Source organism: Bidens hawaiensis, unplaced genomic scaffold, assembly GCF_021521415.1.
Source record: "Bidens hawaiensis isolate Kalapana, Puna unplaced genomic scaffold, B.hawaiensis_p1.1 tig00013628_1, whole genome shotgun sequence".
Classification (NCBI taxonomy): Eukaryota; Viridiplantae; Streptophyta; class Magnoliopsida; order Asterales; family Asteraceae; genus Bidens; species Bidens hawaiensis.
Window position 1 is genome coordinate 254,446 of NW_027492157.1, and position 14,815 is coordinate 269,260.

Below are 14,815 nucleotides of genomic sequence, written 5' to 3' on the forward strand. Positions count from 1 at the left end.
CACACCAAGTTGTACTACGCACATAATTTCCCAAAAAGAAAATATTTATAAGATTATAATATCTAAATATTTTTATTTCAAATAATTTCGTGAAACCAAACTCCTTATAAATAAGGTTTTAAGATTGTAGCAACAATCTCACCGAGTCTGTTTAAGTTTGTTGGAAATCTTGTATTAGTAATAGCATAGAATCCAAAAATAAGAAAAGAATTAATCAAGAAACGGTGAACCGGGCTTGTGTTTGACACAATTCCCTTAAACAGATTCGCGGTCTGTTCCCACGGTACTCCGGTTTGAAGCAGAAGCGTAGTACTGCCGGACTTGATCACTTGCCCGAAACGAAAACCGTAACAATGTTGTTGTAGAAAAAGGAAGAAGAAGAAGTGTGTATGTTGGTGTATTTTCGGTGTTCTCAAAATGATGCACTCATCATGGTTTTATAACCAAGGAATCATAATCATCATCAATTTCCAATTGATGACAATTAAAGAATAATAATATTCAAATAATGACCATTAAACATAATTAATTCTAATTGATTACCATTAAAGAAGAATAATATTCAAATAAATAATGGTAATTAGTGCATAATTGAAAACCAAAAATAATAATCATTATCATAATGATTATTAATTATCTTGACCAAGCCAATATATTTTGAATTTCAAAACCGAATTCCAAAATTGTCTCACGAGGGCTTGGGTTTTTGGAGTTGCATTCGAGTCCGCGGGACGCGCGGGCATGCACGACGTTTACCACTTCCTTATTAAGACTTCAATCACACACTTTACTTAAAACTTCCAACAGTGTACAAAAGCTGTGGTGGTTACGAAGCGTTCCAACAGTGGTTAATCGGAGGTAGTTGCCATGGTGTGGAGATGGGAGGGTTTTTCAGGTAGAGGACTGGGAGAGCTAGGGTTTGAATTGGTGAAGGAATTTTGAGAGTGAAAGAAGAGTGATCAAATCTAAATTTTGGGTGAGGGATAAAGTGAGAAAAGGAGATCGGTGGAGGGAAAACACCGCGATAACACTTTTAGGTCATAGTGGCGACAATTTGAAGGTCGCCGCTAATAGTGTCGCCCCTATTGCTAACATTTCTTGTAGTGAGAATATATAGGTCAGTTTATATTTGTATAGTTCGCTTACACCAGCAGTGGTACCAAGGCATGCATATATATACTTCGATGCTAATTAATGCTTAAATTTCAGCTACAATACTATTGTAAATATTTTATCACAGTGATCCATCAAATTGATATTTAAGCTTAAAAATACTAAATTTTATTATAGATTTATTTTTTGTTTGAAACATTAACGAACTAATGGATCTTGTCCATTTTATTAACAAACAAACATTATGTGTTTGTACTAGTTTATGCGACAATTAAAGTTGAATGAATAGAACACGAAATAGCCCAGTTTGTGCTTGTTTGGTTCCTGCATTGTAGTATGTTACTGTTCATTTAGACCATATGGAGTGGAGTTTGGGTATTTTTTCACGGGAATATCATCCCCATTGTTTGTCTCGGAATTTTTCCATGGAATCCTAGATGTACAAGCCGGTTTCTCTGGTTTCCATTTTTTAGTGGTTTATGGGCTTTGGGAAGGAATGGAAGAAAGTGGGATGATACCATGATTTTTGGTAATAAAAAATGTATAAATTAGAAAAAAAATGTGGAATGACGTTGATGTGGCATGCAGAATAAAAATGGAAAAATGACCCGAAATAGAGGTGTAGTTTCATAAACTTTGTTGCTAACCTAAAGTTTGTCAAGGCATGCGTTTATACCTAGATGCAGTGCTTACATTTCATTTAAACCTAATAAACCATCAGCAATATTAGCAACAACAATATATTATAAAATCCTTTTTTATCATATTATAGTGATATTTGTGTTGCATAATCATATATTGAAACTGTTAACAAAGCCCAAACTCATATAAATGTAACTTCAGCTTCTATGTTTTTAAGATTTGAAACCACCAGCTGTGTATCCAGCATCCACAACAATAACTTGTCCAGTAATAAAGGATGCCCCTGGGAGGCAAAGAAATGCAACCAATGGTGATATTTCATCCGGTTCTGCTATGGGTCGAAGTGGTGTGCGCGCCATTAATGGGCCATAGGCTTCGATAATTTTGTCATTGATCTCAACCTGCTTCGTAATAGGATACATTAAACTCGATACGAACACAAAAAATTAACGAGGACCCAAAACCGGAAATCTAGTCATACACTGAACCTGACACAAAAATATTTTTTGCCGGTGACATGAACATATATAATCAGCTTAGGTTAAAAATTTATTTGATTTAGATAAATAAAATAATTGTATTTAAATTATAAAACTGCTGCTTTCACTTTTATCTTATAAATTTTAGCATAAAATAACCAATGTACGTATATGCATATTAATTTCTTTAAAACGATTTTAAAGGGTCAATCACCCGTGAATGATCTGCTAAGTCGACACAAACACTACCTGTTTAGCTAACGCGTTTGTGGACACGATCAGAAACCCACACTCATTTAGATTAAACCCAAAGCTATAAATTTTGTATTAGGTTCCTCTGAGAAATTCACCAATCTTAATGAGTGCGGTTAAGAGTACGGTTTCATGGAACTTACAGTATTCTGAATGGTGGTTTTAACACCCCATGGTGCAACAGTGTTGGTGCGAATATTGTCTTTGGCCCACTCACAAGCCAAGTTCTTGGTTAACTGATTGATAGCAGCTGCGACAAATCAAGCACCAAACCGGTGATATCTATTCATTCGATCATTTAATCAAACTACTTTTAAAGAATATGATAACTCACCTTTAGATGCTGCATATACAGATATGGATGGAAGGGCCATCAAGCCGGCAACCGAAGAGATAAAAACTATGCTAGCGTTGCCTGACGCTTTGAGCAGCGGATGTGCAAGTTGAGTCAAATGGTAGGGTGATTCAAAGTTTGTCCTCATTATAGATGCATAATCCTCGAGTGTATGATCTGTTGCATCCTTAAGAAGCGTCGATGCAGCATTGTTAATCTAATAATACACAAGAATCAACATTAGTACACAAAGAGCTTTGGTATATATTTACTTTAGTGGTCACAGCATAGCAAGTAACGGGATTATACACAATTTTGTACATGTATTTAAAAATATGTAGTTCTGGGTTCAAGTCTGTTTATATTTTACATATACTTGTGATTCGAATTGGGTGTCAAACTTTCTCAACAATGCTTCGAAAGGTGCAAGTTGTAACTAGTAAGCCATGATCAGCAAGCACAAATGTCAAGTGAGGGAGGCATTTGGAATTTCCAAGTCGAGACGGTCCGTGAAGGCTTTGCCAATTTTGTTATTCAAGAAGGGTTTTCGTTCGATCATTTTGGCAACCAACGCTTAACAAGGACGATTCAAAAAGCGCTTCAACCTCGTTAGAAACACATAAGTCGTACTATCCTTACAACCAACTGTTTAAATAAATGAAAAAAAAAAGATAAAATAACAATTAGTTATTGTTTCTGAGAATTTAAGTTAATAACTGATGTTTGGTATAGGGTTTACTAGAATCGTATAATTACGTTATCGTACAATATTGGATTAATCCAGATATGTGGCAAATGATAAAGTGTACTATTATGTTTGAATTATTTTGAAATCCACCTAGCGGGGAAAGTTTATTTTACATTAGAATCTTTTGTTACGCTTCATACAATACAAGTGCGGTTCAAAAATTAATATGAAAATATCCACCTATTTGCGATTTTGGTTTTTTTTTCCATAGTCATTGATTGTATTGCACCCAACAATACAACCCAACATTAACTTAGTGGTGAAAGACGGACTATCGTTAAGGAAATAAGTGATATGGTGGATAATTTTAAAAAAATGTCCACGGATATTTATAGATTTAGTAAAGAGAGATCTACAAAATATGAAAAACCTAGTCAAGAAATGAATGTCCACTTTTTAGGTCCAAATTTGGACCAACTATAAGGTGGAATTCAATGTGAAAATTGATTGATAGCCTAACACAATAAAAAGGAAGTTTACAATCAATGATGATCTTGCCATTGATTAAATTTCATTCTTTTATGCGTTTTCTCTCTATAAGTGAAGCATTTCCTAGCGGGTAAGATTCAATTAGACGATGAATTCCTTATCATATCTTTTGTCATTTTCATCTTCCTTGAAGGTTATAGCAGACGATGACGGAAGACATTGATCTAACGGTCTTACTCTATAAAACTTTTTGAATAAGCTATTAATGTTAGGAATCAACGAAGAGGTTCTGCTTCCTAACTCACTCCATATAGCAAGATTTAGAGCGTCAAACACGACGAAGATTTTCATTGAATATAGGATTGAGTTGTGCTTGAACATAAATATTATACATCTTATGACATGAGTCGTCAAAGCCTCCCTACTTTTCAATTGTTCCAATTAGGTATGTTGATAAATTTTCTAACGAGTCTTACAAAAATATTCAAAAATTGCACCATTTTGTTGAGGATTTTAAGAACCTCAACTAAATATTTATCGAAAGTGTATCATCTCACTACTTATTTGGTACTTTACTAATTATATCTAGATATTAATTTGAAAGTAGAGGGTCTCTCACAGAATCAACTCCACTGTTCTACTTATAGCCATTTTCATGCATATAGTACAAGTCCTGACAGCTTCTTTGTTTTGCCAACTCATTCTTTACTTGTCTTTCTCTCCTGCCATTTCTGACACCTAGCTTATTGCAAATGCTACATTCTTCTCTTCCTCTTACCCATCTTACTTTCATCTTCAACTTCAACATTTCTTTAACTTCTCTACATTCCATCTCCGGCAACTGTCGACCTTCTGCCATACGGCGGTGGATCTACAACTGTCTATATAGAGAGAGAGATGAAAACAAACAGGTGGTGGCTCTTGGCCTGCCATTGTCGGCGGCTCCGACCATACTTGGTGGCAGCGCCTTTTAGCCTAAATTGGTTTTCGTCTATGTTGGTGGTGGATTTGAATATGTTGGTTTCAGTCCAATGGTATTTTAACAAAGACAAATGAACAAATGGATGTTCGTCTCCTTCCGGCTGTCCCTGGCGGTGGCGACTTTTAGTTTGTTGGTTTCCATATGTGGCGGCGACAGATTTGGATCTGAAGGTTTTGAGTTACTCATGTTGGGAACGTGACCATTGGGATGCCGTTTTCAGTTCCGCGGACCGTCTATAGCATCGACGACTTTAAGACTGTTGGTTTCCATATATGTCAGAGCCGGCTTTGAATTTTCCGGCCGTCTATGGCGACCGGCTAGTTGCATTTGCAACGTTGCTTTGAATTTTTTTTTCATTTTCTTTTGTGTTTGGATTTTAATTTGTGTTTTATAATAAAATGTTTGTTTTTGGGTTTAAAATTTTGAATTTGATTTGATTATTACAATTTTGTATGTTGGTTTTTGTTATCATAGAGAGGGGCTATTATAAGTTGGTTGTGGCTCAATTGTGGAGCACTCACTTTACAAGTGAGAGATAGGGGGATCAAACCTCACTACCATCAACTTATATGGGAGATATGAGGGATGACCTTGACTTGCCAGGGTTCGACACCTGATCTCACCCGGTTTTACTGGCTCCTCGCTGTCGTGCCGTTTGGCGGGCGTGGGGGTCGGGTTTTATCCGGTGAATCCCTCAACAGGTGGACCACTAGGGGCTCTGTCCGTCCGGACTAGTGGCCGGCTTGGGCTACGTTTAGCCAATGGGGGTCGCGTACGGGGTACCCAACGTTACTTAGTTGACCGTTAAAAAAAAAAGAGAGGGGCTACTTTTATTGGTTCTAGAAACTTGGTCAAATCAAGATTATTGGCAGTGTAAGAGCATTCCCATCCCATTCCCCATCCTTATCTCTATAATTACACTAAAAAACACTACATTTCTCTCTCCTGTTCAATTAAATAATATTTTTTATACCTTTATTATTACAGTTTTCTCTCCCTTCTACTCACAACCAATCCAACAAATATTAAAAAATAAATAGGGGCAAACATGTTCCCCAAATGTTTCCCAAAATTTACAAAAAATCACTACATTTTTCTCTCCACCCTATAATTTACACTAACAACCACTCAAAATCTCACCCTATAATTTACATACTCTCCTCACATAAATTTAGGGGATAGGATGTGAATGCTCTAAATGTGTAATAATTGCAAAAGAATCATTAGAATGGTTGTGACTAGGAATGAGCGTGGGACATTACCTGTATTCGTACCCGTAGCTTTACTCCATTGTACTCGTAGCAAAAAAATCAATAGAAACACATACCAATATTCGTACCAAATTTTTCGGTATGGTACGGGTATTTTGGTACCATACCCGTTTTTGTACCACTTTGTTTTTTTATCTCCAAATCTTCGACCGGTACCGGTACGATAGCAAACAACCTGAATTAGTCCGAGTATCGGTACTTGCACAAGTACGTGACGGGTATCAAATTAGTACAAGTACCAAATTGGTCGTCGATTTAATGATAAGATAGTATTGAAAAACCCTAATTCAGTTGCCGACTTTAAGTGATTTGTTTGTTGGTTCAAGTCTTGGATGTTATATTATTTAATTTTAAATAAACGTTTGGTACTTGTTCAATATAACATGTTTGGAGAATTTATTTTATATATTAAATATGAAGAATCTCAATTAAACCATACTCCAAACATGTACAAAATACCAAATGTACTCGTACTGTACCCGATTATACTTGTACCAAAATTCTACAAAAATGAGTACCAATACCCATATCGAATAGGTTAAATCGGTACGGGTACATGTACGTGTACGGGTACGAGTACGGGTATATGAGACAAAATGCTCATCATTCCCCAGTTGTGACCCTGTCTTAGAATGATTTCGTGGCTGAAAAACACAATGGGTTGGACTGTGAAATATGACATGAGTTGGAGTATGTGGACTTGAGAATACGATTGCGGACTATCGATGTTTGGACGTGTAACATAATGAACCGATAAGACCAACAACTTCCAATTGCATACCGTAATTATAACTTTTAAAAAATGATGTGAAGAACGATGTGAGTAAACGACAAAGGGTTAATATCCCAATTCACGAACTTGGGAGGTACAGTGGAATCAATTTCTTACCCGCCATGGCTCCAAAGATTTGATAGAACTTCATATTTTGGGTTGGTCGTGGGAACTCATTATCTCGTTCTTGCCGCTACGCCAATCGCTTACGGGTTATGCATTTTCTTTTATTGATAGGCTTTATTCAATACGGAGAACGAGGCTCACTCTAACTTCAATGGAAATGCGTGTTTTCCATAAAGACCACTTGGACACAATGGAACGTGCTCAAGATGTTACAAGTCTCAAAGGCAAACACCTCATGTAAGAAGAAGATCATATACATGAAGAAGTGGAAGTCGGAGAGGCCGTTTCCATTATCCAATGAGGAACTCGTTTACGATCGTAGGACATGCACACCGCACACGGGCTAACCAATACTCACTATGTGAAAACGAAGACGATGACAAGACCACCATGAAAGATATTTAATATAAAAAATTATGATTTTTATAAGAACATAATATCTTTTAATCTTTTATTTATGAAATTTTATATAAATGATTGTCTTTTTTCATCAGAAAACCGCTTTTTTACCAGTTATAGATTAATCATTCGATTATTAATCTAATAAGTTATACGGATTACTGATGTTTTCTTTGAAAATCGGTTAGGAATCAAAACCAGTTACTGACAATAACTTGTATTGTCTGTTTAATCAAAAACCGGCCTCTGTTAAGGGTATTGTAGAAATTGGTTAACCATTATTTACACCTCTACTTGAACCGGCACTACTAGGAAAAGGCTTCCTTTCCTTGAAAAAAAGAAATTCAGATACAAAAACTTTGTCACAACATCCTACATATTTGTTTCCATTTTTCCACGAGAAAACTCTTTTAACTTCGCGGCAAACTTGCGACAAGATATGTACTAATATAATTATTCAATGATTTTGGTATTTTACTATAACCATAAGTATATATAATCTGGATTTTTGTTTTTTTGTTTTTTAATTTTCTTTAAAATTGTTTTTTTAATAGCAAATTTTCTCCACCATAAATCCCCCAAACCTTATATTTTCAAGAATTGAACCCACCATTTTGAAAAAATTATGTATAATGTAACTTTCGTTTGTATATATAGTGTAGGAAATTAAAAAAAAGAAAAACTAGATAAACACTTTTGTCGGAAAAGTAGAAATTTAATTAAGATTAACCTTAAATCATAAAATTGTCGGAAACATCTATTTTCCACGCAACTCCGACTAAAATAAGCATAGAAAACAAATGTTTCTAGTCGTGACAAATATCAAGAGTATTTGATATACAATTGAGTTCTAGCTTATTTTACTCTGATCAAACTCCAACAAGGTTTAGCAAAGCTACAGACGAGCATAGTCAAGGCTAAGTTGAGCTACGCTAGTTTAATTTAAGAAAGCTTGATTGTATAGCGATGATTTTACAAGCTTGAGCTTGGACTTAACACGACTTGACTTGTGTATACTTTATTAGTTATTTACTTATAGCCTTCTTTTGATCAGCTGATAAAGCTATGCAACTGAATGTCCCTTTTGAGTTGTTTATTAAATGAGCTCTACTTTATATACATAAGTTCATACTCAAGGCCATTAAAACTCGACTCGGTTCGAGTTTTGTCATTCCTAAGTAGTACATGTGTGCAGTGATGGACCCATAAACGTTTTCATCTAATTCAAAAGCTCTTTTTTCCCGCATGATGGAATTGTTTTTACCAAATTGAGTCGGCCCAAGTATTTTTGGACCTTTTGAGTCTAAATATAAGGTTTTCGATTTGATTTGGTTCTTTCAACCATTTTAATGGCGAGTGTAGTTTCAATGTTAGTTTTTTAAAACAATCGCTTACGGCAACTAGTTGCTATATATATATAAGAAAAGTGTAGGGTTACTTGACCCTATACTTAAGGGTGGGTACCCCGCAAGAGCAGGCCTTCATATAATACAAAATCAACTAGTTCTTAACGTTTTAAGTGCCCGAAAATATGTACAACTTACAAGGATGTTGAGTCTGCCATTAAAAACCGAAGAGACGACATTGATGAGCTCCTCTCTTTCTTGTTTAGACGATAAATCACAGACAGACGCGGTTACTTCATACCCTTTGCCTTTCCATTCTTCGAGCCGTTCATCGATCTCCTTTTGGTTTCTGGAACAAGTATGCACAACAGCACCAAATCCTGCTAGTTCCTCCACTATTGCATAACTATACGAATTAACATACATATAATATAAACCCATGATCAACATGAATGCAAAATGATCGTGGTATGAACTAACCCAATTCCTCTAGTGCCGCCGGTGACAAGAGCGGTCATGCCCTTGAGAGACCACCGCTGCTCTCGGCTGGTCGACATGCTCTTTAATTCTACGGACCATAGCATGTGTGTGTGGGGTATATATTCATAAACCACAACCACTTGGGTCCATACTTCAATTATCTTTTAACTAATTATATAATATCATACTATTTTAGGTTGTTTAAAATAATTATCTAACTTCTAAAAATGATAGGTATAATCCTAATTTGATTTAGTATTATGCAATGGTAAGAAAGCATTTAATAAATGATAAAAAAAGGGGTAACAGCCATAAATTAATATTTTTTTTTTATTTTTATTATTTTTTAATTTGCGAACTGTTGTTTAATAAATATACATTTATGTGACTTTCTTTTCTGATTCAACCCAATTCGTGAGTTAACTGTAAAGATAAAATACACACTTGTCATGAGTAGACGCATCACATTGGAATTGTCACCTCTATAAATATAGTATTATCGTAAAACTTGTCCTTTGTTGATTCAAAATAAAACAAAAACTGAAAAACAAATACAACCAAAAATCAAAGTGATATAAATTTTGTTTTGTCCCATACTGAACCATGGACTATAGTATATTTTTATTATTTTATTTTAATTTTAAAAGTAGGTCTGTGTATGGTTTAGTTTTTAGAATTTTAAAACCGTTTAGTTTTGATTTTTGTTTTAGTCTTGGTTTAGTTTCAGTTTTTTTCGGTTGTTCCATTTGAGCTATAAAAATTTTGAGAAAACAAAACGGTTTGACACAAAATAATGATTTTAAGTCTAAATCATTTTGTTGTATTACAATTAATTTATTAATATATATTGAGCAAAAAAATTTGATTTATATATTTATTAAGTAATTACAAATTATTTAAAATAAAAAATGAAAATCTAGATATTCGGTTTGGATTTGTTTTCTCGGTTTTATAACATATAAAATGAATACCAAACTTGATGTTCAGTTTTTACGAAAACATAAAACCTAACCATCGGTTTATGTTTCGATTAGATTCTTCAATTTCGAATTGTTTTTTTAAGTTTCATGCACATCCCTACTGAAAACTATAAGCATAAACGATGTCTTTGTGAAAAGTATAAACATAAAACGGTGTCTTTGTGTTAAATATTGTTTAAGGAGTTTAGAATCGTTCACAACATATCCTAGAATTATAGACTAAAATGCATAACTTAGTTGTTTAAAATTTGATTATAGTCTTTTTCTTATTATTTTCCCTAAGCATCTTGATTTATTTTGTAATATTTTACGTATCGTATAATTTTTAAATAATTTATAGATAATTTTTAAATAATTTATAGTGTTATCCGGTTCTTAACCGAGCCAACCGGTCCGACCAATAAACCAGTAGCGTGTCCGGTTTAGTGTCTAGTCCAATTATGAAAACATTGGTTAGAAGTTAAAACTAATGTTGTCTCTTCATGCCTTGTTAGGTTTTTTTAAATTTTAATTATTTAAATTAATGTTTAATTCAAGACCCTACATGAACCCTTGATTTTTCTTTTTTCTCTTTTTAAAATGACAAATGTCACATCATTCTAACCTATTTGCTTGGGAATAAACCCAAGAGTCCAAGACCGCCATTTAAAAAACAGAAAACTCTTAAAATAACTTATTTGTCTCTTCTAACGTATCATCGGCGATGTGTTAGGTAGTTCTGCTGACGAGTTAGGTAACACATAGTCAACGATGTGTTATGCTTTCAAACACATAGCGAACGATGTGTTAGGTCTCCAAACATATCGTCAAAAGATGTGTTAACCATCCAAACATAGGGTCAAAGATGAGTTAAGCCAGTTGTTATTTTTTTAATTAAGTATTTTGTTGAATTTTAAACTCTATTTAGCAACTTTGTATTCGTATAATTCCACGCAACACGTGCCTATTTTTTGTTTTTTGAATTCAATATGCATGTACTACTCTAATACATTCTTATAAAAGCTTAAAATATGCATTTTTATTAAAAATGTTTTTTTTGCAATTTCTACATAGAATTGAAAAAAAAAAACGCAAATAACCGTAACGAAACCGAAAATAACCGGAAAACCGAAAACTAAACGGTTTGTATATTCAAATAAATTATTACTTCGGTTTGGGTTTCGCCTAATAACCGAACTGAAACAAACCGTGCTCGGTTCTAGTAATGAAATTTTGATAGATATGCTATATTATATTGAATAATATAATAAGAAATACTATAAAACCCACAATCTCTAAACCCTTACATATTTACAATTGATCTGGACTTTACACATTAACCTAAACTAATATCCATTTTCATTCTGAGTATTATTAACAGGCGAGTAAGATAATTTCTGAAATAAACTAAAGTACACGTTTCAATTCTAAATACGCATTTTGGTTGGGGCATCTTTCCTTTCTATAGTTGGACGGCATGTATATACCCTTTTGGTTTGGTTTTGTTTGCTTTGAGGTGGTGCCGGCAGCTTTAGACTCTAGTTCATCGGTGACAACGACGTATCCAAAGAATGATTGTTGTCACGTCTAGATTGTATTGGACCCTGCATGATCAATTGATTTAAGGGCAAGATTGTAAAAATTGTTATACGTGCTTTAAACGGTCGAGTGGAGAGTTGGGTGTCTTGGAGTACTTGAAGATTACTCGGACATCGTAAATGTAAATAAAATTAAATTTGTCAAATATTATAAGTTTACTAATATTTATAACAGGATATGTGAATATCAATATAAAGAAGATAAGGACATTTTAAATTAATCTAAAAAATGTTAATTGTTAAATAAAAAGAATGATATTAGTTATTTAATATTATAGATAGAGGGTTGATATCATTTAAGAACTCTAAAAAAGTTAAAAACTCTTAGGAACCCTTAACAATCAACCAATTTTTTAATTTTTTATATATTAACATTATGTAAGATTAGCTTTATCATATTTTATATAAAAAATTTTGATTACATATATTAATCACAAGTTTACATATATGTAAAATTTTTGTACTAACAAATTTACATAATTGTTAGACAAAACATAGATATGTATAAAAACTAATTTTCAAAATTGTAATCGTAGATATAGATATAAAAAATGATAAAACTACTCTCAAAGAGCAATAACATACAATTTTTTTTTATAAAAAATGTTAGTTTTCAAGTGTTCATTCAAGTTCTTAAATAATTTAACAGTTCTGTAATGATACTCATCCTATAGATATATATGTATTATGTTTTATTTTTTAAAGTCAAAATCGATTCAAGTTGAACGACTAAATCTGATTATGGCTGAGGTTGACTCCCTTTAATTGATTCTTAGTAAACTGGACGAAATTAAAGAAAGTCGTGTTGGCACCATACCGTGTAATTAGGGCTGACTCCGAGAACGCAAAAAAAAAAAAAAAAAAAAAACAAAAAGGACCGAAGACAAATTTTTTTTTGGCTTTAAGTAGATAGAGTATTTTGTTAGGTTTAAACAATTTAATTTTTATATGAGCATACTTGGTTATAATTTGGGTTGTGTTAAAAACTTTTGTATAAAAATAAGATTAAACATGTTTCAAATGAGACTAGAACCCATAAGCTTTTGGATGAGAGAATACCTCTTTGCCACTAGACCAAACTAGTGATTATATAATTGAGTTGAAACAATAGATATACATATTACATATTGTTTTATAAAAACACATTTAATTTAAAAATAACAAATAAAATATAAAAATTTGGGCCTAGCGGGGTGCGGGACTGTGGCCGTCGACCACCCTGCCACACCTTATAGCTGGCCTTGCCTGTAGTGATTACTTGGAAAGTACTGGGCCTTGTAAAACTACTTTTTACACCATTGATTAAGGTGGACGAACTCTTAGACCATCTACAAGGTTCATTCAAGTTCTTAAATAATTTAACTAGTTTTCAAGGGTTCATTCAAGTTCTTAAATAATTTAACAGTTCTGTAATGATACTCATCCTATAGATATATGTATTATGTTTTATTTTTTAAAGTCAAAATCGATTCAAGTTGAACGACTAAATCTGATTATGGCTGAGGTTGACTCCCTTTAATTGATTCTTAGTAAACTGGACGAAATTAAAGAAAGTCGTGTTGGCACCATACCCTGTAATTAGGGCTGACTCCGAGAACGCAAAAAAAAACAAAAAGGACCGAAGACAAAATTTTTTTTTTGGCTTTAAGTAGATAGAGTATTTTGTTAGGTTTAAACAATTTAATTTTTATATGAGCATACTTGGTTATAATTTGGGTTGTGTTAAAAACTTTTGTATAAAAATAAGATTAAACATGTTTCAAATAAGACTAGAACCCATAAGCTTTTGGATGAGAGAATACCTCTTTGCCACTAGACCAAACTAGTGATTATATAATTGAGTTTAAACAATAGATATACATATTACATATTGTTTTATAAAAACACATTTAATTTAAAAATAACAAATAAAATATAAAAATTTGGGCCTAGCAGGGTGCGGGACTGTGGCCGTCGACCACCCTGCCACACCTTATAGCTGGCCTTGCCTGTAGTGATTACTTGGAAAGTACTAGGCCTTGTAAAACTACTTTTTACACCATTGATTAAGGTGGACGAACTCTTAGACCATCTACAATGGTTTGTTTATCATTGTTCAAACCAACCCAAAACCACCAAAGCCATTGGAGTGGTTGGTTGTCACACCCCGACTAGGACAGCTGAAGCGTAATACGGGAATGTAACAGACACTTATGGTATCAACCACATTGTTTATAAAGAAACATTAACAAATTAATTAACAGCATTTACATCATTCTAGCTTTGTTTGCTAACTAGGCATTACACAACATTAATCAATTCGCGGCTGCTTGGTTATTTATTAATATATTTGCTTCTATTTATGGTTGTCTTATCTACTTCCAGCACATGTAGCTAGGGGTGAGCACAGTACGGTTCAGTTATTTGGTGAAACCCAAACCGAAACCTAAGCTATTGGTTATTTTAGAATACCAACCAATCGGTTTTCGATTATTCGGTTTTCGGTTATTTTTATTGTGTGTAGACATTACAAAAAAAAAAATAATAATTCAAAACACTAGAGTACTTCATATATATTGAATTCAAAATACAAAAATAGGCACGTGTTACGTGGAACCTAACAAATACAAAGTTGTTTGAGTAGTAGAGTTGAAAACTCAACAACGTTCTTAATCAAAAAACACTAAAGATTTTGCCTGAATCTTCATTCATTGTCTTATTCATATTCAAAGTTTAGACCCAATTTTCATCATCTTCATAATCTTCATCACCATCAATGGTAAATTCTTTTGGTGTTTTGTTTCCGGTCATAACATCTTAAAAAAACACGTAAAAAACATAGATTCGATTAATCGGTTCAGTTAGGTTTTTTCGGTTTTTTTAAAATGGATAACCTAACCCAAAAA

At 33.4% G+C, this 14,815-nt stretch overlaps 1 protein-coding gene across 1 annotated transcript; it reads right to left on the bottom strand.

Annotated features, from left to right (window-relative positions):
- Positions 1-1,913: 1,913 nt before the first annotated feature.
- Positions 1,914-9,515, bottom strand: LOC143544546 (tropinone reductase homolog At5g06060-like). Its single transcript, XM_077036629.1, has 5 exons — positions 9,374-9,515; positions 9,092-9,299; positions 2,821-3,037; positions 2,630-2,736; positions 1,914-2,156 (listed from the first exon to the last, which is right to left on the bottom strand). Exons 1-5 carry the CDS (start codon positions 9,475-9,477, stop codon positions 1,968-1,970), a joined length of 825 nt encoding a protein of 274 aa, XP_076892744.1. The 5' UTR covers positions 9,478-9,515; the 3' UTR covers positions 1,914-1,967.
- Positions 9,516-14,815: the final 5,300 nt, after the last annotated feature.